The sequence below is a fragment of the Elgaria multicarinata genome, chromosome 6, assembly GCF_023053635.1.
Source record: "Elgaria multicarinata webbii isolate HBS135686 ecotype San Diego chromosome 6, rElgMul1.1.pri, whole genome shotgun sequence".
Classification (NCBI taxonomy): Eukaryota; Metazoa; Chordata; class Lepidosauria; order Squamata; family Anguidae; genus Elgaria; species Elgaria multicarinata.
Window position 1 is genome coordinate 45,854,628 of NC_086176.1, and position 24,003 is coordinate 45,878,630.

Sequence of the window (24,003 nt, forward strand, 5' to 3'; positions counted from 1 at the left end):
AGCCTGCCAATTTATATTAAAAAAAATTATGCACACCAGGCCAAACCACATAAATAACATCACATGTCATTTGGGCCATGCTGATATTCACAAAAACAACAACCACTAATTCAACCCCTCATGCTCCAATTATCATTCCAGAACAAGATCAAAACCGTAGGGTACATGTTTCTATAAAACTACAGATTGTTGTTGCTGAAAACAGTGCTGTATTCTCCAATATAATACAATTAGTGCATCAGTACTAAATTATACATATTTTCCCACCCATCAGAAAAAGAAGTATAAAGTATAGAACCACAAAAAAACACACACAGCATAGTCAAAAGCTAGGCTTTATTTAAGTCGTCTTAATGTACAACGATCAGCAGAGTTTTTAAACAGAGTTAACAGTGAGTAAAGCTTAGACCTGACTTTGGATTAATCCAAACTTAACAGAAGTGAAAGAACAGAAGCAAAGATGTTCATGTTGACTAACATTTTTTAGATTTATCTTAATGCAAATAGTTTCCATTTCAGAGACTGTCTTGCATTGTCTAGTTTAGGCTTTATAATAATGCAACGCATCCATAATTATCTTCCAAATTTGGAGTTTCAAATACCCTAAAGTAACAAGACCAGTTTGAGGTAGTGCTCAGCCTGAAACTACACAGTGTATGCCCATTATGTTCTCAGGCTGTGGGATTCAACTCGACAGCCTGCCTTTTCCAATGTCATGAACACTAGAGTTGCCCAGCTTGCTATTGCACAGGAATGAAAAAATAATAATCTCCCAGTCTATAGTTTATACTGCCTCCCTCCTCACAATGCCTGTTTAGCACCAAACTAAAAATAAAGACGGCATGTTTCTAGTTAATGGCTTTTCACTTGACACATAGATCTACAGAAGTTGTCCAGATTGCCACAAGCAACCCTATAAAATGGCCAAGAACCCAAATCAGATCATATTTTGAACTGTGGAGGATACACTGCATGTTAGCAGGGCTTGGCTTCAATAGCCATGCAAAGTTCTACTGTAAGGAAATTAGAAGCTATACTTACCTCTTCACAAAAAGGCCAATCTTCCATTCCACTTTTGCCTCCTAAAAACCTTGTGCAAAATGTGTTTTAAAAAGCGCTATTTGACTCTACTAAATATAAAACAAATTTGAACTTACTCTCAATATTTTCAAAAGATGCACTTTTGTAGCCTGTATCTTAATTACGAAATGACATCAGTATTCTCTCAAGCCATAATAGTCAATATATACTGAACATACATGACTCAGGTTAGTCAAGTCATCAGGAACTAGTCATGGCATGACATATGTCATGCGTCTTCAGATACAGAAGGGGGGAAATGTATGATAAAGCCTTTTATACTAGCAGTTACAATCTACTGGTCTGCCACATCCAGAAATGGCAGTCTGCCTCTTTACTATGCAGACAGGTCACTTTACACAAGATCCTCCCAGATATATATGTCACGTGGGCCGTTTCTACACCTGCCTTTTTTTCAGGGATCGTCCCAGGATCATCCCTGTGTATGCAAATGACACACAGGGGATCCTGGGAGCAGGCAGGGATGATCCCTCCATTTTCCTAGGATAATCCTAGGTGTAGAAAGGGTCATAATAAACATTTATAAAGTCATTGTAAGGCAATGTCAAGCAGGGGAAGAGCTGTCTGTACTATCAAGCCACACAATGAGGCAAATTCTCCCACATTTATTACATGTTCAATCTGAAATGTGCAGAAGTGGGGGCATAATTCAGCTTGCTACTATGAAGTTGCAACCAGACCTACAGTGAATTTACAAGCTGCTTGCACAGGTCTGTGTTTCAACCCAAAGATAAGATAGAATTTCACATATGGGCCTTAGCTAGACCTACCTCATAGTCCACGACGGAGGAGGGAAGTTCTCGTGTTGTGATTAACGCGAGAGCCCTCCTCCGTTTGCACGTTAGGTGCAACAATCTCAGGAGGAGAGGCGTTGCGCCTGCCATTTTTTTTAAGAGGAAGGAGCGCTTGTGCGGTAAAGGTAAGGTGTTTTTTTTTTTAAAAAAAATACTTTTCCTGCTCCCCCCACCCCCACCGGGTGCGGAGCCGGGTCAAACTGCGGCAACAGGCCACATGTTCTGCGGTCTCAGGCTCAGCCCATGACCGTGGAAAAAAAAGGCCCAAAGGAGAGGGCGAGATCCTGGGGCAAGGGAGGAATCCCCTGTGCGTCACGTGGACACACAGGGATGATCCCGGGGTTCACCCCACCTAGCTAAGGCCATGGACTAGAGAGAGGTACCAGCTACCAAACCAAGGCCAGTTCTTGCAGATACCCAGATTAAATTTAACTTTCTGTGAAGAAGTATATCAGGGATGGCCCTCCAGATGCTGCTAGACTCAAACTCCCTTCACCTCTCACCCCTGGCTTTGTGGGCTAGGCCTGATGGGATGTGTAGTTCAACATCATCTGGAAGGTCACACTTCCCTACGTCTGGCGTATATGGACTGACATTGAAATTAAGTTAAGTTATACCAAAACAGCTTTTAATATGAAAAACTATTAACGTATTCACACAGAAAACAATTAATACCACATGTCTTATCATTTGAGGTTCACATCAACGATAAAGGTTTCTACAGTGCCAGAGATTTGTTTAAACATTTCCCCCTTATCATTATGACATATGGATGAAAACAATTTTGGAAACAATATTCCAGGGATGCAACTCTGACAAATGAAAGTTATTCAATATTAAGTACTGAATGTTTCAACAAATACACCGGAGTGAAGCTGGATTTTAAGGACTAAATATTGCATAACAGGACTTTAAAAAGATACTTGAGTGGAGATCAAGCCTATAAAAATTCCAGTTGCACACTATAAAATAGCTCGTGACAGTTTCAAAGGTCACACTATTATGAATGTATGCATATTTTGTAGTATTGTAAGCCACCGAAGTTTAGACAGGCACTTAACTTTATATGCCAAGATAAACTACTTCACAGAACATGAAGCAAAATTGGTGCACACTTTTCTAATTTGTAGTTTCAATGAGTTGGATCTAGACTTAGTCATACTTAAGAGTAGACCCATTAAAATCAATGGGATGAAAGTTAGTCATGTCTAACTTAAGCCCATTAATTTCAATGTGTCTACTCCAAGTATAACGGAGTCTGGATGCATCAAAATGCATTTAACAAACTGTATCTAAATGGTACGTATAAAATCTTAACTGAGACAGGTGTGATTTTTACTTAGCAATATTAGAAATCCCTTTAACTTCACTAGCACAACTGTATGTCACTTCACGTATGAGAACTGGTTGCTATTTCCTAACCCCTTCAAGCCAACCTCTCCCCTATAAAGAATCACATGGACAAACCTCAGTGTGACCCAGATAGTACAAGGAGACTACTTGAAGCAATTATTGTGATTACAGCAGTCCTTTTTCCTCTTTATTTGGGGTGAGGGAAGAGTGCAACAGGTGTTAGGGCTGGCTGAGAGTTGTAGACTTTTTTGTCTAAACATGCATAAGATCGCACCCTTCCTGTAGTAAATCACATTTCAACTGGGATTTAGCGTTATATTTAAATATAGTGGGCTGGATCCACACACTTCCCTCCACCACAGGAAACGCCTCTAAGTCCAATTCATTATTTCTGACATACATTTGCTACTCACTGTGACAACCAATAACACTTTACCCTGTATACTTAATATGTTCAGTCCTTCATTTATGAAAACACAGACACTATTCAAAGTCTTAGTTAGAAGTCAGCATGACTTTGCTTAAAATGAAAGTATACACTAACAGAGTTACTTGGATCAAGCTGACTCTATAAAGTAGAAGTGGATGACGAAAATAGCAAAGACCTCTAGAGAGGGAAAAAGAGATCAATATAATGGAAGCAGCAGATTTTGGCAGGATGTTTTAGTCACATTTGGAGTTGTGCTCTCTTGCTCTTTACTTGTCACTGAAAACAGTCTAATCAGGAACTTATAGTTTATGCCTTGCAAGAAAAACTCATTATCAAGTGTGTGTAATTTCTCTTATTTGAGTTGAACACATCAGCATCTAAGCATTCACAATACATTATACAACACTCCCAGACAATCACAAAAACAAGCAGAACAAGTAAATTACATAAGGCTTTAAAATTAGAAGCACAGTGTGTATTTGAGTATTACTTTGTTTACAAATTAGGCTACATTTTAGATCTATTTTATATTTTATTCAAGCAAAAATGTATTTAAGGGAAAGGCAATTTATTTTGCTATGAGTTGTCAACATTCGTTTCACTATATAGGAGTACATTAGTAGAATTCTCATAATACTTGAAACAATTAGTCCTACACATACAAACATTCAAATCAAATCAGAAATGACAACTGCATCTTTGCATGGTTGCCAGTACAATAAAGTCGGATAAATATTAGGGGTTTTATTATTGAACTTCTGCTTCTTTACATTATCATTTCAAAATGACCACAAATATCTTTAGATTTCTTACAGATTTCAGAGAAACCACTGAAGTATTGTATTTAGTTGTTTTAATATGGACCCTGTCAATAGGAGTGGTTATGAGAGAATCAAGATTTTTTTGCCTTTGTTTTGAAGAGCAACAATGGCCAAATAAGCATTTTTGGCCATTAATCATTCAGGAAAGAGGAAAACATTGAGAATAATTTATGAAAGATAATAAAACACTTGTTTTGACTTGATCCCTATATAATAGGGTCTGTAAATTCCAGTGGTTGTTTTCATTGTTCTTTTTTATTCCTTCAAATGTAATGGCTATTTGTACTTTACAACTGCTTCAATTACACCTGTGCAACAGAATAGGTCACAGTACAATCTGAGATGTTTAAAAATATTACATATAAACTTGTTTCTGATATGCTAAAGCATTTGGCAACACTTTTACAGCATCTGATTTTACATAATTAAAATTTCACTTTCTTCCCTATGATTTTTGTACATCTTAAGAAAAACTGGCAAATTGACTCTAAGAAAACTTGCACAAAATATATGAACTACACAAGCTTGTCCCCATCATCAGTTGTTCCAGTTAATACTGGTATTAAAACTTTCATTAATTATGTTTACAAATCATTACCTGTACATATATGAAGGCAACTGATCTGATTTGGAAACAAAACCATCAGGTTTTATGCTGTGGCTATCAAGATTTGCAGTTCTGCAAAGATTTTCAACAGCAAGTAACCGTATAAAGCAATTTACAAATTCACCAGTTCCTGTGATACAAACTGTTTTAATCTGTCAAGGTACTGTCCGTAAAGCTCAACATCATTGTGTCCTGCCCCTTCAACCCACAGTGGTTCCACAGGTCTTTGGCAACGCTCAAATAAAGCTAGGCCATGTGAAAAGTCAATCACTTCATCTTCAGTCCCATGGATTATTAACACTGGAGATGTTATTTTAGAGATCTTGTCGATGCTACAGGAATACAGAAAAAGAAATTAGTATGCAGGAGTATACAACTTCACAAATAGCTGATCGTAGGTGATTTACTTATGCACATTAGCTTTAAATTTCATTTAAAGTACCTGAAGTTTACCATGCTTGATTGACAAATGCCAAGAGAGATTAGTGGAGGCATTCTAGCCAGTATGCATAATGAATATAGAAATCGGTTAGAAAAAATATAGAGCTGGATCCAGAATTGCACTCAGCGGAGTTCTACTGGTAATGCAACAATTTACTTCAACTCCCCCTTTAGCCCCCAGCATCATTTCCCAGGCTGTTCCAGAAGATTGTGGGATGATCTGAAACAGACTCGGAGGTGGTGTTGGGGTGATGGACAAAGGAGGAATTGCTGTCCTGCCCCCTGCCTCCAGTATAAAGTTTTTGCAGGATCCCAGTTCCTTGTGCAACCAGGAGGAACCCTTCTATTCAGAAGGGCTAGTCTGGATCCAACCGATAGATTTTAATTAAGACATTTGAGCAGTCTTATTTATAGTATAATCACAGTCAAATGGCTCTACATTGATCATGCTTTCTATTTCCAGGTTAGTGACTTCTATGTGAAAAGCATACCAGGTGGCTCATCTCAACTCTAAACACTTTTGAATACACTACAACTTACTTTGGGAATGCATCAAAGCAGTAGGTCTTCTTAGTATCAGGAAAAGCTACTCGCATGCCTGAGGTCAGAGGAGAATGAAGAACTACAGCAGCACTTTCATAACGAGCAGCAAGATCCACCGATGGCACTGTTCCTATGCTCTGGCCATATATAATCACATTTTCAGGGCGAATTCCATACCTGAAAAAGTAATTATTTTGTTATTTCAAAATGAATAGATATACTATGAATGAAGTAGCTTCTACATATACAACTGTATATGTTGAAAAACCTTAGAATTACACAATCTGAAGCATAAATCATTTTTAGTTAATGAAAACTAAATGTTCTTGAGCCTTGGAAGCAAAATATTCCAGATACCTTCACCTAATTGCAGAATTGAAGTATTATCTTCTAAGGTTCTTAGACTTAATGAAAACTTAGAAGATAATTGTGGTGTTACACCCCACAAGTCAGTTCCCAAATGTATGTCTGCATTTTGTAAGTCTGTGGGTTTTAGAATGTTGGCCTGAGTGGGCAGAGTTAGAATGTCTTGGGAGGGGGGAGGAGTGATATATAAGGGAATGACTGAGGGATCTTTTCAGGGAGACTTGTTAGGTACTCTTAGAGTCTGTAGTGCTCTCTGTGTTTAGGGTACTTAAGTTCTGAGAAATTTGAGAGTCAGTGTAAAGAGTGGTGTCTTTAGAGTGTGGTGTGCACGTAGTTGATGTATATTAATCAATACTGATAATAAAGAAAGTTCAAGATTGATTGTGTGAGAAAAAGGAAAGCGCGTATGTGAGTGAGTGAAAGGATTGTATGACAGGTTTCAAAAAGGTTTTTAAATGGTTTATTTGAAACAAAGCTTGTGTACTTTTGAAAATAAATTTTGATTGTTTTGTTTTTAAACTACCACAAAAATCCCATGTGTCTGTTTGGCATTTATCATCTAAAGTTTACTTATTTAACACCCACTCTGACAACCATTCACCTCAGCAGATATAACTTACAGTGTTTTATTTTATATATATTAAAATCCTTCTCCATTTAAATCCCTTTCTCCACATAGTTTGGAGGAAGGTGGGTTTTATCCCTTGCCTCGGGCGTATCAAGCGGTGGTGCTTGGCTTGAGCAGGGAGTAGCCTCGGCCAGGTCTGTTGTTCAGAGCCTGTGTCGTGGCAATAATACTTCAATTCTGCAATTAGGTGAAGGTATCTGGAATATTTTGCTTCCAAGGCTCAAGAACATGAAGCATATTCTGCTCCTTTTAAGTAATGACTGAAGCTGAGCATATAAAAAGAGCATTCACATTTGCCTTGCAGGTATCTGTTCCTGCAGATAGTTTTAAAGTGTCTATATTACTTTCTGAAATTTGGAGCAAGAACTATTTACAAACATACTTTTTCTAAACTTGTTTCAAAAACACAGAATCATGTTAAATCTTAATCACCTTATCTCAGAAGATGTGCCAGAAGGGAGAGAGTCACACATTTTTCCATGAAGAAATACTACCAAGGGGTATTGACCAGGATCCAAAGAACCACTCAAAATACTTCCAACTGTCCAAGTAGACATTGGGCATGATTCTCACCCTCCCTTCAATGCCACTTGACAAGTCACTTTTGAAACAGAGGGGAGTTTCAAGCAGTTTTGCTTTGCTACTGGAATATACAATTAAAAAATGAAACATTTACTAGGAGTGTACAATCCTTAGGGTACACTTAAGTAGTTCTTTGGATCTATTTAGTCTGCTTAGTCTGAAAAGCACAGCAACACATTAGAGAAGGAGTGGGCAGAAGGTGGATTGCGATCAAATAGTGTAGCAATAATTACAACAAAAGGCCTTACTTTCCTCCTAAATTTGGCTGCTGAAATAAAAAAGTTTGCAGTAAAAGGGAGTAAATTTGTGTGCATGTTCCAGTACTGGTATTGAAAACAATTTCCTGGGCTGAACACATGTTTACAGGTATCTTGTTCTGCAATTTTATGTCCACCTTCCTGGGCCAGTATTCTGCAGCTGGCTTTGGCTGATGGACCTCAAAGTCCTAGTGAAATGCAAAGATGTCCTGCAAGCCTAAAGTCTGCCCACCCCTGCATGAGAAATTAAACTGTTTGTGAATCTTCTTGGGCAAGAGTCTAATCCAGCTTGTATCAGAGGAAGTTGACTGCGGCCTTAAACTTTAAGTCACAATAAGCACTCAGGGTACAAGACTTTGAGCTCTTACTTGGGAGTAAGTCCTTCACACTTACATTGGGTCAGATTGCAGAGGGATGAAACTTATTTATTTATTTATTGCATTTATATACTGCCCCATAGCTGAAGCTCTCTGGGCAGTTTACAAAAAACTAGACATCCTCCAACTGTTGTTTTTATATCACAGGAATAAGAATTCATTCATACTGCAATGAATTTAAACCAAGCAGGCAGAAGGGTTCTGGGACACTCAATGCATCAAACTTGAAGCTTTTGAAGGAGGACAATAATGGAGAGGTTTGCAACAAAAAATGGCAGTGTTCCCTACGCCACTTAGGCATGCTCTCCTCCATAATGCTTCCATGCCAGTCAGCAGTCCATGCATGCTCAGACCTCATAGAACCATTTTTGGGGTTCACCTTTAGGGGTTTCTCCCCTCAAGTTTTATATTTTTGCAAATCTCATCATTGTTTTCCAAGCCTGCCAATACTTCCTTCTTATGTGTGTGGTTAATGCCGTAATAGATGGAACTCACAACTGAACTTCAGAAATAGTGCAAATAATTATACAAAAACAAATGTAGAAGTAGTTGCATAAAATGAATTAAAATCATGGAACGTGGTCATTGGTGCAAAGTACACACACGTCCAGCTATAGCTATGCGATATATTATTTATCCAGCAAAACGTGATAGCAATACTAACCTAATATTAACCAAAAAGGGCTCGTACCACTGCCTATATTCACAATGTACAAAATACTGTTCCATCGTTTTGGAACAGTCACATGAAGGGAAGCTTTTGGAAACTGATCTCGATTTAGAACCATGATCTGAAGTTCTTTGCTGTTCCCTGGACTAGCCATTCTCAGAAAGCATCCAAGACAGTTCAGTCACAAACTCTTCAATCCACCTAGCAGCTAAGCCATTTCCAGATTGCCATTTATAGTAAATGTCAGGGGCAGCCAAACAGTGAATCCTCCATGGCTACAAGACAGCGCAAAGAAAGGGAACACACACTTTTTTTAAAGTAAGCAATTTTGGAATGAAGAGACTTACTTTTTTTTCTTCTGTCTCCTTGCTAGTGCCAATTGTTCAGTTCACTATCTGTACTAGACCAAACTATGAAAGTTCTTGGGTTTAATTACTTTGGCAGCCAGCCAAATCTTAGTGCATAAGGAGAAGTGGCAGAAAAACTTTTGGGTAAGGTGAGGCTGAATGGTGGTGTGGAGACTGTGACCTGGTCTGGACAAACACAGGGGATTACAGATGTGCCCGGCAGCTTTTCAATATTCAATTGCAGCTTGTCATGTTGACTGAACTTGGCACAGGAGGGTTATGTGAGGGTCTGTTTTAGGGTTATGAAATCAATGTTTAACCCTCACAACCCACCCCAGCTGGGTTCAGACAATATAACCAACTATGGTCATGGGCTGAATATTCAAAATGGCTGCCCGCACTGCAGCACACCATGGCTTTAAAAAACCATGGTGGGCTGTTTGATTATGTGAACTGGCCCAGTCTTGTAGCTTTTGTGATATGCAGTTTTTAAACTTAGGAACTCTGCTTAATTCAGTTCAGATGCTTCAGTCACATTCTAGTTTTCTGAGAAATGTTATAGTAAAACATGCCACAGCTACTCTAGAAAGCATCTAAAACTGAAGTTCTTTCTGTTCATATTTCAGTTTCACTTCCATATTTCCATTTACCAATGCCAAGAAAAAAGCTACCATCTCGGTACTTGCCACATTATCAAACTATTATTTTACTATCACATTTACCTACCATGCGCATATTTCTTATTTATGTATTAATATTTATATACTGCTTAGTATGATAAATTCTAAGCAGTTTACATATAATAAAAATCTACAACAATTATAATTAATTATGAGCCAGGGAAAGACTTCATAAACAAGTGAATTTTCAGGTGTTAAAAACACGCCACACTTTCTGCTTCCTGAACCACATGAATGAGGGTGTTCCAGAGGATGGGGACTTCTACTAAGGTGGGCTGCTTTTGAGATGTTGTGTGGTGACATTCTTTTGGTCATGGAATAACCAGCAAGTCATTCTACCAATGACTCACAATCATCAAAACACTGGTCCTCATTGCTAAAAAGTCATTTCCTAAGTGTCTGGAGCAGTTTGCACTAAATTTCATGAACAACAGGGTGTCTGAATGGGGCTTCCCAAAATTTGTAAAGGAGTAATTTTTCAATCCTACACCATAATATCCATTCAGTCATCTACACATCTCTTTCCATGTTTCTAGAATGCTGTGGTTTCTAATCCTCGCGTACCCAGTTCTTAAACAACAACAAAACAAAAAAGGAGACAAAAGCCTAAGTCTCCACATCTCAGCAAAATATAATATGTACAAAATTTCTTTCTGCAACATTTTACACAGAATCCTAGGTAGTCAATAAAAAATGATGGCTGTATTTTTACTCCATCTCTCTCTATATGCAAGAGCTTTAAAGGTAAATCTTCCATTAGGGTGAAATAAAATGACAAAGAACCAAACCTAAGTGCTTCCTCCTAGTCTTAAATATATTTTCAAACAATTAAAAATGTGTTCAAACACTGCAGAGCATAACCATCTGGCAGTAGAAAGGTTTTAAAATTCACCTGCAAATGCTAAATGCAGAAATTAGTAAATCCCTGTGTGATGTGTCTAAAATATCAACTAGCCTCAGATAGCCAAAATGCATCTTTTATTTAAATGGAAACTAAGCATGGGCCACTGCATATAGAAAACTTTTTGCTAATTATTTTATCAGAAAGCATCTTTTCCAGTTGCTTAGGGATGTTAGATGTTACAGAATATTTATCTGACAGCAAGAAACAAGTAATTCATTACTTGCTAGGATCAAATGGCAATTGTGCTAAGGCAAGTAAGTGAACAGCAGCATCTCCTTCCAGTTTTCACAAATTTTAGATGCATGCAGGTACAAAAGTAAGAATGAGTATTACCATGTTATTTCCAGCCGGAATGCAAGTTCTATGTGATACTGTTGATGCTACATGAACAGTTTAACCACTGACTGTAGAATGCTGACATATGTAGAGTGCTCATTCTTTGGGACAGATAAACTACTTAGGAACAATTGCTTCTTACACCCTTAAACAGCAAAGAGAGGCAGCCACAATTGCTCTTAAGAAAGGAAGGAAATGAATTAGCAGAAGACTGGTGTGTATTTCTTATTTATAGATAAATATATATATTAAGTGCACACACACACATACACACCCACCCCTGGGGAGAGCAGGCTGGGCAACTGGAACATTGCTGGCGGAGAGGCATTCATCTTTTGCCTCCAGAGCCTTGTCTACCTTGAGGAAAGACACACGATACCAGCAGAAGTGGGCACTTCACAGCTGATCAGCTCAGTACACTCCAGCAACCACCAGCAGCAGAGAGCAGCAGCTTGGAGAAGAGAGGAGCAATTGTGGATGCTCACCTGCTCATTAGCTGTTTCATAGAGGGCTAGGGCTCTCTATTTTATACTGTTATTTTAATCTGTGTCTGGGAAATTCATTAAATCATCTAGGGTGGAAGGGGATGCCCCTATTAGTCATGGGTAGGGGGAAGTATGGCACTAGGAGATTAATAAACCAGATGAGAAGAAGGGCTAGACACCTTACACCTATCTCCTATTCTGGTTCTTCTTCCAACCAGATGATTTCTGGCTGCATTACGTCAGGTCTGGTGCCACTGCTGAACATCACGTCAGTCCAAAACAAAATCTCCCTCATAGGTGATTGAATCTTGGATGAAAAGGCTGACCTGGTCTGCATTATTGAGACCTGGGTGGGGGAACTGAGATAGATTAGTGTTTCCAAGCTGCGCCTTCCTGGATACTCAGTGCAGCACCAACATCGACTTGAGGGACTATAGGAATTCGATCTCCCTCTCTAGGCTTCCTGTCCGATTGAGTGCTGAACTTGTGTCTGTACCTTGTGTTTGGCTACTGGAGACAGACTATGGATTCTGCTGGTGTACTGCCAACTCCACTATCCTTCAGTCTCCCTGCCTGAGCTGATGGAGGTGGGCTTGGACTTGGTGTTAAGGACCCCTAAGATGATGGTTTTGGTGATTCTCAACTTCTATGTTGAGGCTGCTGGATTCGGGGTAGCTCATGACTTCTTAAATCTCCACTAAATTGAAGTGGTTCACAGTTCTAGTAATATACCTTCTGAAATACGAATCAGCAGCAAATAAAGTTTTAATGGAAAGCCTCAATTGGCTTTCCTTGCCAATGTCAACTTACTGATTTTATTAAATAAAATTACTAACTTATTGTTAACCCATTATCTTTGAGCTTCACTGACAAATTGGTACTTTTGTTTGCTATACCATAAATCAGAAACATTTTCCTTCACTCCCTGGTAGGTAAAAGAGAAAAATATGAAAAAGCTATTGGTATATAAATCTCTCATGGAGAAATTAAATGGAGGACTTTTACAAAGAATTATGTTTTCAAATTCAGTATAAACACTTACATATACATCCCCTGTCCCCCACCCATAAAATAATGCATCTCTATTTACCTTGTTCTAAGAGCTACCCAAGCAGCATCGATGTCAGCATACAAATTCTTCTCAGTTGGTTTTCCAGAACTTGCTCCATATCCAGAGTAATCATATGAAAATATGTTGCAATTAATCCGTGAACCAAGTCCTATGTAAAAGCTGCTCATCTGACCTAAGTCAACAGCATTCCCATGCGAGAAGAGCAAAGTATACTTGGCGTTAGGGGAACAACGCACAAACATACAGGCAATCCTGTTACCTTTGCTGGTTCTAGTCATGAAACATTCAATGGCATCTTTTTCTCTAGAAGAGTATTGCCAGTCTGCTCGTTCAGAAAGATGTAGAGTCCAGCGACTCCCACTTTCATCACACATCAGTGTATATGTAGGGTCTGGGGGCAAAAAAGCCAGTTTGGAAGCTATTTTTCCCGGACATGGTGGACAACAGAATAGGCAGCACAGTTCACTAAACGAAAGATTATTCATCTTCCAATCTGAAATAAGAGAGAAAAAGTGTTAGCTTCCAGTAGGATTCCTTTATAAAAACCATATTTTTAGGAATTTAAAATATGAGGTATTAAAAAAAAGGGGAGGAGAGAATCCAACATAGAATTTTCAGCAGGACTTTTGACAATGTCTAAAACTAAACCATTCTTACTAAAACTCTTCTCAGATAATCTGAACTTGAAGTCAAGGATTTGATCAAGAAGGGATTATACTGTCCTAAGACCTATTTTTGTCCTGAGAAACATAGCAACTTTCCCAACCTTAGCCAAATGTTTAAGTTGTTCTTATAGGTCAGTACTTAGTTCTTTCTGAGAAGCCAAGAACATCATATGAAACCAGATACTTATTAGGAAATTTGTATCCAGCTTTTCACTTAAAATAGTGTTCAAGGCAACATACAAAAATTACAAACCAAAAATACATATATGATAAGCCATCTAGATATACAGATTTTTAAAGAGCTGCCAAAAAATCAACAAAACATATATTAGGAGGAAAAACACAGTGAACAGGGCAGCATAAGTGAACAGGGCAGACTTTGCACCTGAATGACAGTGCTAGATTAATTTTCCTGGAGCAAATTCAGGGCATCATCACAACTGAAGGCAGAAGCACATACAGAGCATCACTTGAAGATCTTATCTGACAGGATGGTCAACATGGAAAGAGATAACCCTTCACGAACCCTGGCCTACTCTTCACCAGCACTTTTAATTGTGTTCAGAAACACACTGACTCAAGAGTAACCAGATACAAAAGAGGGCAGGGCTCCTGCACCTTTAACTGTTGTGATGAAGAGGGAATTTAACCAGGTACTGCATGCACACAAATGACACCTGCTGAAATTCCATTGTCTATACAACTGTTAAAGATACAGGAGCCCTGTCCTCCTTTTCATATGGTCACCCTAATGAAGCATATTCATCAAATCTGCAGATGACTATATGTTGAAGGAACTACAAAACCTTTCAAATATGAGTAACATAAAACAAAGTGATCTTGATAACTTGGAGAAATTGGATGAAAACCTCAAGTTGAAATTCAATAAAGTTACAAAATGTGATCAACCATAGGCACACACAGGGGTGTGTGCTGGGTGTGCCTATGCACACCCTAATGACTCGCGAGGCTGCCGTGGATGCTCCCGGGCTGGCTAGCCAGCCCATAGATGATCCCTGCTCAGCCCAGGTCTTTTTCTCTTGCGTTATGAAGGAACAGAAACTGGCAGTGTCGTTGGGAGACACACTATGTTTGAGTCACTTCCCGCAGGTTGAGTTGCTGTGGCGGTGAGCTCGGCCATAGCCAAGCTGCAAGTGTCTTTGCAGTGGTAGCTGCTGCTGTGTTGCTCCAGGTCCAAACTCCCCACCACAGCGGCGGGGAAGGTACCAAGTCCTGGGGCTCCTCAGGGAGTAGGATGGGTGAGAAGGACAGAACAACTTGCCGGCAACGCTGCAAGAGGAGAGGTCATAAAGGGATCCAAAGGGAGAGGCGGGTAAAAAATAAATTTATTATTATTATTATTATTATTATCATCATTATTATTATTATTATTATTAATCTCCCTTCTCTCTCTTTCACTCTCCCCCTTTCTGCCCCACATAACCCAAGACTGGCATCAGCAAGCTCGCTTGGAAATGTGGCTTCCCTAGCAGTGCTGCCACCCACACCTCATGAGAACCCAGGGGTTGCAGCGGCATTGCCAAGTACTGGTGGTGAGAAGAAAGCCAAGGATGCCTCACTCTCACACGTCTTCCCCTTCCCCCAACCACCCTTGACTCTGTTGTAAACATGATGTGATTGAGGAATTTAAGTCCATAACATCTGGTGAGCGACATCTCATTCTCTAGGACAGGCAGTTGAAGAAACCTTAATCTGTTTTGGTCAATTTGGATTAGCTCATTATCTGGGTTAAATATACAGATAATTTTCATGAGCTTTATCTTTGCAAATGCCTGGTTATCACTGTAGCAAAAATTTGGTATTTTTTGTCTCAATTTTTAAGTTTGTACTTTTAAATAAAGTTTAGTTGTTGTTTTTAAAAAAGAAGTTTAGTTACGTTTTAGCTTCTTTAGTTTGTTTAATGAATAAAAATAATGTCCTTTATGACTGAGTATTCAATAAATGTTCGCCTTTAAAAGTAAATAAATCCCTGGGTGCACATCCTAATGAAATGTGCTGCGAACGTTTATGGGATCAACCTGTTAAGGTATCCTCAAAGAAAGTGGATCAGGGGAGGGGGGGGGGGAGTTGGCACAAAGTTTCAGGAAAGTATGGGATCCCGAGAAGGATCCACTTTACCATCCAAGAACTGAGTGAATTCAATGCCTCTAGATGGAAGACCCTCAAAGATCCACAGAGAATTTTTTGAGATGACTGAAGCCCTGGTGCTCTATAAACCTGACTTCAGGGAAGCTCAGAAAAAGCTCCTTTTTAATTTAATTGTATTATTACGTTTATATCCCACCCTTTTTCCTCCAAGGAACCCAAGATGGCATACATAACCCTCCTCTTCTCCATTTTATCCTCACAACAACAACCCTGTGAGGTAGGCTGGGATCAGAGTCCGTGATTGGCCTAAAGTCACCCAGTGGGTTTCCATGGCTGAGTTGAGACTAGAACCCGGATTTCTGACTCCCAGTCCAACACTTTAGCCACTACTACACCACACTGGCTCTCAGTTATTTTAGCCAGGAGTTAGATGGACTGTTACATTCTAATTTCTACAATGCTCTGCAACTTTAAAATGAGTTTCCAGAACAGCTACCCCCCTCCCCCAATTTCTTCTTATGCCAGTGCTGGATTAAAGGGTGGAAGGGGAGAGAAGATAGAGAAATTTCAGAAGAGGGGCTCAGGCTCTAAAGGTTTGAGCAATAGTGCTATGAAGATACCTCTGAAGGTACCAATTTCACACTGTAGTCTGTTTAAATAGCATATGGTATTTTGGATGCATTATATTATCTAAGATATATTTTTGCTGCTCCTGTTTTGAGTTTAGATTTTGTAACTATTGTTTGATCGTTTTATTCTTTTCTATTCAACTGCTTCATAAACATGTGTTTAAAAGTAGAATAAAAACATTTAAAATAAATAATTCACAACAGTCAATAGGTTTGGCATACCAGCATTAAAATCTTTATCTTCATTTGCAAACTGTTCTGACTGGGGTTCATGGCATACATACTGAAGGGACACAAAGTAATCTCTTAATCTAGGTTTTCCTATGACTCAATTAGCTGTCAAGCTAGAGGAAACAATTTAGATGGGTTATATTTGAATAAATCTAGGCATTACTAAACTTACCTAGAAGTCTTTTCCATAATTATTTAGCCAAGTATTATATAATAGCACTGGCTGCGTTTGGATGTAACTTTAAGCCACGAAGGGTTAATAAACTACTCACAGTATCTTACTTTGAAAATAAGGTAATGTTTCTCCACAAAAATCAGACAAATAAGCTACTGTGAATAGTTTATTAAACTACTGGTTGCATTTGGATGACACAATAGTCAACCCTGTGCTAATAGTCAACTCCATGGATAACTATTATCATGTTGTCTCGGTTACCCCCCACCCCCCAATAGTCATGTGTGGAGTTGACTATGGCCCACTATCCATTTGTATATGGGGGGTGGGGAAGGGAGACGCTCAGCATGGTGGATGAAGACACTCAGCATGGTGGAGGAATACGTTTACCTGACGCTGTCAAGGACAGCATCAGGTGAGCGTATCTCTCCGCCACGCCACACTATCCATTTGGATATGGGGTCAAAACCGTTGACTATTGTGTCATCTAAACCCAGTCATTGCCTGCAATTTGAGTCATCCCCCTTCCCTGCGGCAATCGTCCCACCCAAGCAGTGGTGCTATTTCATCTCTGAAGTGCTGCAGGTCTGCAGGATCAGGACAAAGTCTCATACACAGTCTCCCCCAGTCAGCAGGCACCCAATCCACCATCAAACCCCTGTGCAATAACTCACCAAAGAGGGAAAATTCCAAGTGCCCCCAAAAGGGGAAATGCCTAAAAAATCTTGGTTGTTTTTTTTTTTTTGCAGGATTGGGACCACACACAGCCTCTCCAAGTTGGGAGGTGCCTGATCCACTATCATACCCTTGCACATTTCCTCCAGGAGAGCAAAAAAATCCCAAAGTCCCCCCAAAGGGGGAAGTGGCTAGAAAACCTTGGGGGTTTGTAGGTTCAGGATCCGACCTCATAGCCAGCCTCCTCTACTAAGGAGGCACTTGATGCACTATGAAAAGCCAGCACTAACTGTGAAAGCAGCAAAAATCTGAGGAGCACCAAAAAGCAGGAGATGCCTATAACACCATGGGGGTTTGCAGGATTCAGACCGAACCTCAGACCCTGCCTCCTCTACCTGCTGGCTTGGTTCCTTTAACATGTTCCTAGTCAGTAAGCCAGCAAACAGCTGAGTTGCAGCTGCTTTGACTGCTCTTGCTGTACAAGTCTGTAGCCAGCCAAAATAACCCACTAGATTAAAAAAAACTCCCATCATGGATTAACCCCCACCCCAGATGACATGATAATCCACAATGGGTCAATCAAGCCATCATGGATTTATTAACCCATCATGGGTTATCATGTCATCCAAACCCAGTTACTATGTATTGGTCAATACTACACAAACACTACACACACACACGGTACACTACAGGCTTCTTGAGTGCCATTTTCCTGGTAAATAGATGGGGTACAAATAAAATAAATAAAATAAAACAATCCAAAATAAATTTATGGGCATAATAAAACATTTATGGAGAAACAAGGAGAGAAGTTTGAAAGTATCTGAACATGATGATTTAAACTTTATACATTGGGAATTCATACAGTTTTTAAATATATGAACACCAGAAATTCATGTTGCATTTTTACTGGAAATCTGAAGACTGGTACCAATGTCACTTTATAAAATAGCCTTCCCCAGCCTGGTACCCTGCATATATACTGGACTTCAGTTCTCAACAGCCAGTATGGCCAATGGTCAGAAATGTTGGGAATTGTAATCCAAAACATCTGGAAGGCACTAGGTTGGGGAAATCTGAACTGACAGAAACTACAGTTTAAAGTAGTTTCACTACTGCAGTGAACAAAGACCACTCAAGTTACTACTTTGCAGAGGTATATTAAATACTACTACTAATAAATTACTTATTATCCGCCTCTCCCTCTCGTTCAAGGCGGGGAACAACACCAAACACAATGTAATACATTAAATTATTTAAAAGAGCATATATAACCAATACAATATTAAAACAACAATCACAGAATCTTAAAATTCTTAGGTTTAAAATTCATCTGGGTAGGCCTGCCGGAAGAGAGTAGTCTTTATGGCTGTGTCTTAAACTCAGAGAGAGCTTTAAGCTGATGAATCTCCTCCAGCAGGCCATTCCACAGTCTGGGAGTGGCAGAATAGAAGGTCCTCTGGGTAACAGTTGCCAGCCTAGTTGTGGCTTACTGGAGTAAACCCTTTCCAGAGGACCTGAGTGTGTAGGGCTGATTGTATGGGAGAAGGCGATTCCGCAGATAACCTGGACCCAAACCATGTAGGGCTTTAAAGGTAATAACCAACACTTTATACTTCGCCTGGAAACTAATTGGCAGCCAGTGAAGTGATTTTAAAGTTGGTATAATATGGTCACCCCTAGGTGCATCGGTGACCAACCTGGTTGCTATATTTTGAACTAGTTGAAGTTTCCGGACTAGGCACAAAGGTAGCCCTATGTAGAGCGCATTGCAGAAGTCGAGCCTTGAAGTTACCAGCACGTGCACTACTAGATCTTCCAACTCTAGGAAGGGGCGCAGCTGGCATATCAGCTGAAGCTGATAGTAGGCACTCCTGGACACTGCATCTATCTGGGCTGTTATTTGGAGTGACAGATCCAGAAGCACCCCCAAGCTGCAAACACAGTCTTTCAGGGGGAGTGTAACCCCATCCAAAACTGGTTGACACACCTCCAAACCCAGGTTGCAGCAATTCTTACATCACAATAATACTACTCCTTCAGAAATACTAGGGTTACCACAGTAACTCTCAATAGCTGCTGCTGGGGAACATGAGCGGGAGGGTGCTATTGCATTCATGTCCTTCTTGTGGGCCTCCCATTGGCCACTGTGGGAACTAATAGGCCTTTAATCTGATCTCATACAACTCTAATGATAACTCAGATACTAAACTCAATTTTATCTTGTTGAACTATATAAGCATGAAGTTTCATATATGTGCACTTTGCAGCATTCAAAGGTTCACAGCTGATGTAACACCTCTGCATAACACGTAAGCGAAGCAAAAAACAGCAACTGTGGACAGTTTGCAACATTAATACTAGTTCCGTCAGAAACAGGAATAAAAAGGTATAAAAGCAAGCCTTATTTTCCTGTTGCTTGTTTCCATTGTGTAATAACCTCAAGAGACAGGAGGTTAATGTGTGGTGTAAGCTTACGACCATGCATGCTTAAAATATAAAACCCTCAAACCTACAGTATAAAGCCTCTCTGCAGAAGTACTGTATATGATTCTGAAGCAATATTATATTAAAAGCAGGTGCCACATCCTCAATTCCATACTATTAGATAATTTAAGTATAAATTGATTAAACAAATCAACTTTATCACACCAAAACACAGTTATTAAAACTGCATTTCAGGCTAAAATCACATGTCATTATTATGTTTGATAGTGCACGAGTAAATATGTTATAGGTCAGAATTGCAGCCCAATGCACCTAGTGCATATTTACTCAGAAGCAATTCCTAATGAGTTCAATGGGGTTTACTCTCAAGTGTGCACAGGAATGCAGCCTAAAGCTGCGAAAGCTTTAGGCATCTCTTCTGAAGCTATTTAGGTGCATCCTGGGGAGATGGAAACACTATCCCAGACTTTTCTGCCTCCAACCAAGCAGTGCTCCCAGACAGTCACTGCCATCCTCCCAGTCACTATAATGGAAAGACACCAGTTTATTAGATTAATGGCAATATAGACCAAACAAGGCTCCAGTGAGTGCTGCTTTGAAATAAGCAGCATGTAAGATGTGTTTATGGATTGCTTCATTTTTTTGTGTCAACTTCTTAAAGAGACCTAACTGTAGGATGAATCAAGGAGAAGTCCAAATGGGAGTGGCATCGCTGGTCAATATAGCAGAAAACCAATCCTTAACTACCTTCCATTCAAGAACAAAGGAAAACAATGAATGAAGCAACCTCTGAAACAGGATGGCTTTGTTATCCCATTCAATTTGTACACAAGCACGGCAGTAGCAGATTGAAAAGGATTACCCATCAGTTGAGAAATTGGCTTTTCTTTCCTAGTAGAATCATAGAATAGCAGAGTTGGAAGGGGCCTACAAGGCCATCGAGTCCAACCTCCTGCTCAATGCAGGAATCCACCCTAAAGCATCCCTGACAGATGGTTGTCCAGCTGCTTCTTGAAGGCCTCTAGTGTGGGAGAAGCCACAACCTCACCAGGCAACTGATTCCACTGTCGTACTGCTCTAACAGTCAGGACGTTTTTCCTGATGTCTAGCTGGAATCTGGCTTCCTTTAACTTGAGCCCATTATTCCGTGTCCTGCACTCTGGGAGGATCGAGAAGAGATCCTGCCCCTCCTCTGTGTGACAACCTTTTAAGTATTTAACCTTTTAAGACAACTTGCATTCAGAAATAGTGACCATGATCGTATGATCACCATGGCTCAAACAAGCCATGGGGGCTTGCTTGAGCCATGGTGTGTGCCAGGTGCAATTTGAATATTCACTGCCTGGGTGCAGTTTGTTATGTTGTCTGATCCCAGGCGTTATGGCTTGTTTGAGGGTTAAACAGCCCTCAAATAAGCCATGCCACCCAGGTTCGGGTGGCATGACAAACCATGCCTGGGCAGTGGTTATTCAAATTATGCCCGGCACATGCTGCGGCTTAAACAAGCCACCATGGCTTGTTTAAGCTGCAGCGATCATATGAACCAGCCCACTCTCTCTACTCTGTACAGCACAAGTTAATGTAAATACCACAAGTGGTGAACAAGCAACTTTTTATCTACTATTTCCATACATTGAACATGTCTAACTTTGTTGAATTTCAGTTTTATAAACTTTGATTTGAAATCGTTTTAAATTATATAGTCAATTCCAGGATTTTGCCTCTGCTAAACACACATGAATAAGAATTCTGATATTGCATTACTCATGTGCATTCTACAGGTATACTTACAAAGAATAGTATTGCACCAAAATCTGCCTTGACTCTCCCATAAGGATGTTGTAATCAATAGTAATATCCATATGGTTCAATTAAAAACAGTATGCTATTTCCTTATAGCCAGGTTCCTTTAGAATGCCAATGAAGTAATTATCAACATGGAATGTTAGAGAGATAGGTTAAAGGCTGCCAACAGTGACCTGGTTCAGACAACACGCTAAACCACACTGCTTAACCACAAAATGGTTAATGGAATGCATTAAGGTCCATGCATTCCGCTAACCATTTTGTGGTTAAACAGCATGGTTTAGCTTGTTGTCTGAACGGGGAAAACACCGCTAAAAGTCTAAAAATATTCCAAATTAGGATTTATAACAAGACTTCCTATTTTTATATTTGTATTAAGCAAGCATGATTTTGGATAAAGTATGCAACTAGAAATCATAGTGCTTATCGGCTATCAATAGGGGCATTAAACTTTAATGGAGAATACCTAAACTATGTATTTGAAGACTGACCACTGTAACCTAACATGTCTAAGAGTGCAATCCTACGCATGTTTAGACAGAAAATAGTCCTATAACCTTAGCATGCCCTAGCCAGCTATGCTGGATGGGTGGTGCTGGGAGTTGTAGGAATTATTTATGTTTAAAAATGCATAGGATTGTGCCCTAGGTTTCCTATAAACAATAATGGCAAGTAGTAGAAACAGATGACATAATCCAACTATTGATCTGTTTCAAAAACACAAGAATATTTTTAAATAGATTAAAGTCACCAAAGAAAAACAGCTATGATTTTCAAAGTGCAACTGAATCAGAATTAATATTTACACATTCCAAAACACCACACTATAGTACCTTCTGTTAAAAACAAAACAATCTGCCCATTCATAGCAACTAAAATACCACATTGTGTGTGTTTTACCATCCCAGACTGGTACGTGTTTGCACCATCACAAGATTGAAGCTTAAGAAATCTTTAGAATCTCAAAAACAAATCAGAAGCCAACATGTTTTCTCTTCATTTTAGCAGACAAGCAAAACAAGCGGGAGACTACTGACAAATAAAACATCCTTTAAGAGAGTTCCAAACCAAATTCGTACTTAGAATCGAAATCCAACTAGGTTGGAAATGGATATGGTCACAGAAGGGAGGGGGTTGGGAAGGGGAAAGAAAAGCTTTGTTCAGAAATAAAGCCTGCACTACTTGGCTGTTTTCTATCCCCCTTGGAACAGTACGCTTTTTATACTCCCCACCACCACCGAGTTGCCTCGCATACCAATGAGGTACTGATCACACCATAGTCCTTCCTTCCGACACATATATTCACGCTCCCCTAGTAAGACCGGATAACGTATCCCACACCCCAATATCTCATCTTGATTTCACTGCATCCCCAAAAGCTCCCCCCTCAAAAAACAAAAACAACCCAAAGACAATGCTATTGATTCAATATCACTGCACAGACCAGGAGATGAAGTCTATTGCGATAGTACAACGGAGGCTTTGCAGGGAGTCAATAGGAGGCTCTCTGTACGACCACCCCAACAAGAGAAAACCTGCGCCCCGAGATCGCAGGGGCCAGGCCGCTCAAAATCGAGAAGGTTGTATCTGAGGCTTGAGTAGTGGAACTGGGATAAGTCGGTGGTCTCTGCGAAAGAGAGACCCGGGGCGCGGGGGGGTGAAAAGAGAAGGGATTGCGCGCGCATGCACCGGAGACCTCCACCAGCCCAAGCCAGACATTACCCGCGGGACAGCTTGAGGGCAGCCCCAGGTTGGAAGGATGGTTCCCAAGCAGTCTCCAGCTCCATCCCATTCTCTCCCCGACTCCACAGCCCAATGAAAGCTCGCCTCGTTCTGCCTCAGACACAGCCCTGAGGAAGGCCTGAGACCACTCAGGTAAAGCAAGGCCTGAGACCACTCCGTAACAACGGCCGCCAGCGTCTCCCCCGCCCCTCACCTCTGAAGCAGCCTTTCACCGTGAAAGAGGAAGAAGGGAAGGAAGGCGCTCACCTCGCGCACCGCGAAGAGCGCGCGGCCGCGTCCAACTGCCTCCCTGGGCTGTGGCGGGCTCGAGCGCCGGCTCAGACTCTGTCTCTGTCTCTCTCACACACACACACACGGCCGGACCCCTCGAACTACCGCCGTTCGAAAGCTGAAGGAAGTCGGTTGTGCTGAGTAACCGCCGAGACTCGCGCTCCGGCAACGGCCTAAAGCTCCGGCTCGAGCCACTCGCTTTTGTCAGGCGCGGCGGACTCCAAAACTGTACAAAGCCCGAAGCACGGCAGAGGTGCCGATATTAGGCCTGGGCGTCTATCCGCCCTGACGACCACTCCAGAGTGCCTGAACCGGGTAACAGACGGCGGAAAAACCTGGGCGATAGGAGCCAGCCGAGAGGCGCCAATGGGCGGGGCCTAAGCCTCACGGACCGGCAGCCCTTGAGAGGCTACCAATGAAAGCACTCTCCGCCTCCATGCTGCTCTCAGTGATCCCGG

At 40.5% G+C, this 24,003-nt stretch overlaps 1 protein-coding gene across 1 annotated transcript; it reads right to left on the reverse strand.

Annotated features, from left to right (window-relative positions):
- Window positions 1-319: 319 nt before the first annotated feature.
- ABHD17B (abhydrolase domain containing 17B, depalmitoylase) lies at window positions 320-23,912 on the reverse strand. The gene is made up of 5 exons (XM_063129328.1): window positions 23,522-23,912; window positions 12,813-13,287; window positions 6,088-6,267; window positions 2,266-5,438; window positions 320-1,856 (listed from the first exon to the last, which is right to left on the reverse strand). Exons 2-4 carry the CDS (start codon window positions 13,277-13,279, stop codon window positions 5,219-5,221), a joined length of 867 nt encoding a protein of 288 aa, XP_062985398.1. The 5' UTR covers window positions 13,280-13,287; window positions 23,522-23,912; the 3' UTR covers window positions 320-1,856; window positions 2,266-5,218.
- Between the last annotated feature and the right edge of the window lie 91 nt (window positions 23,913-24,003).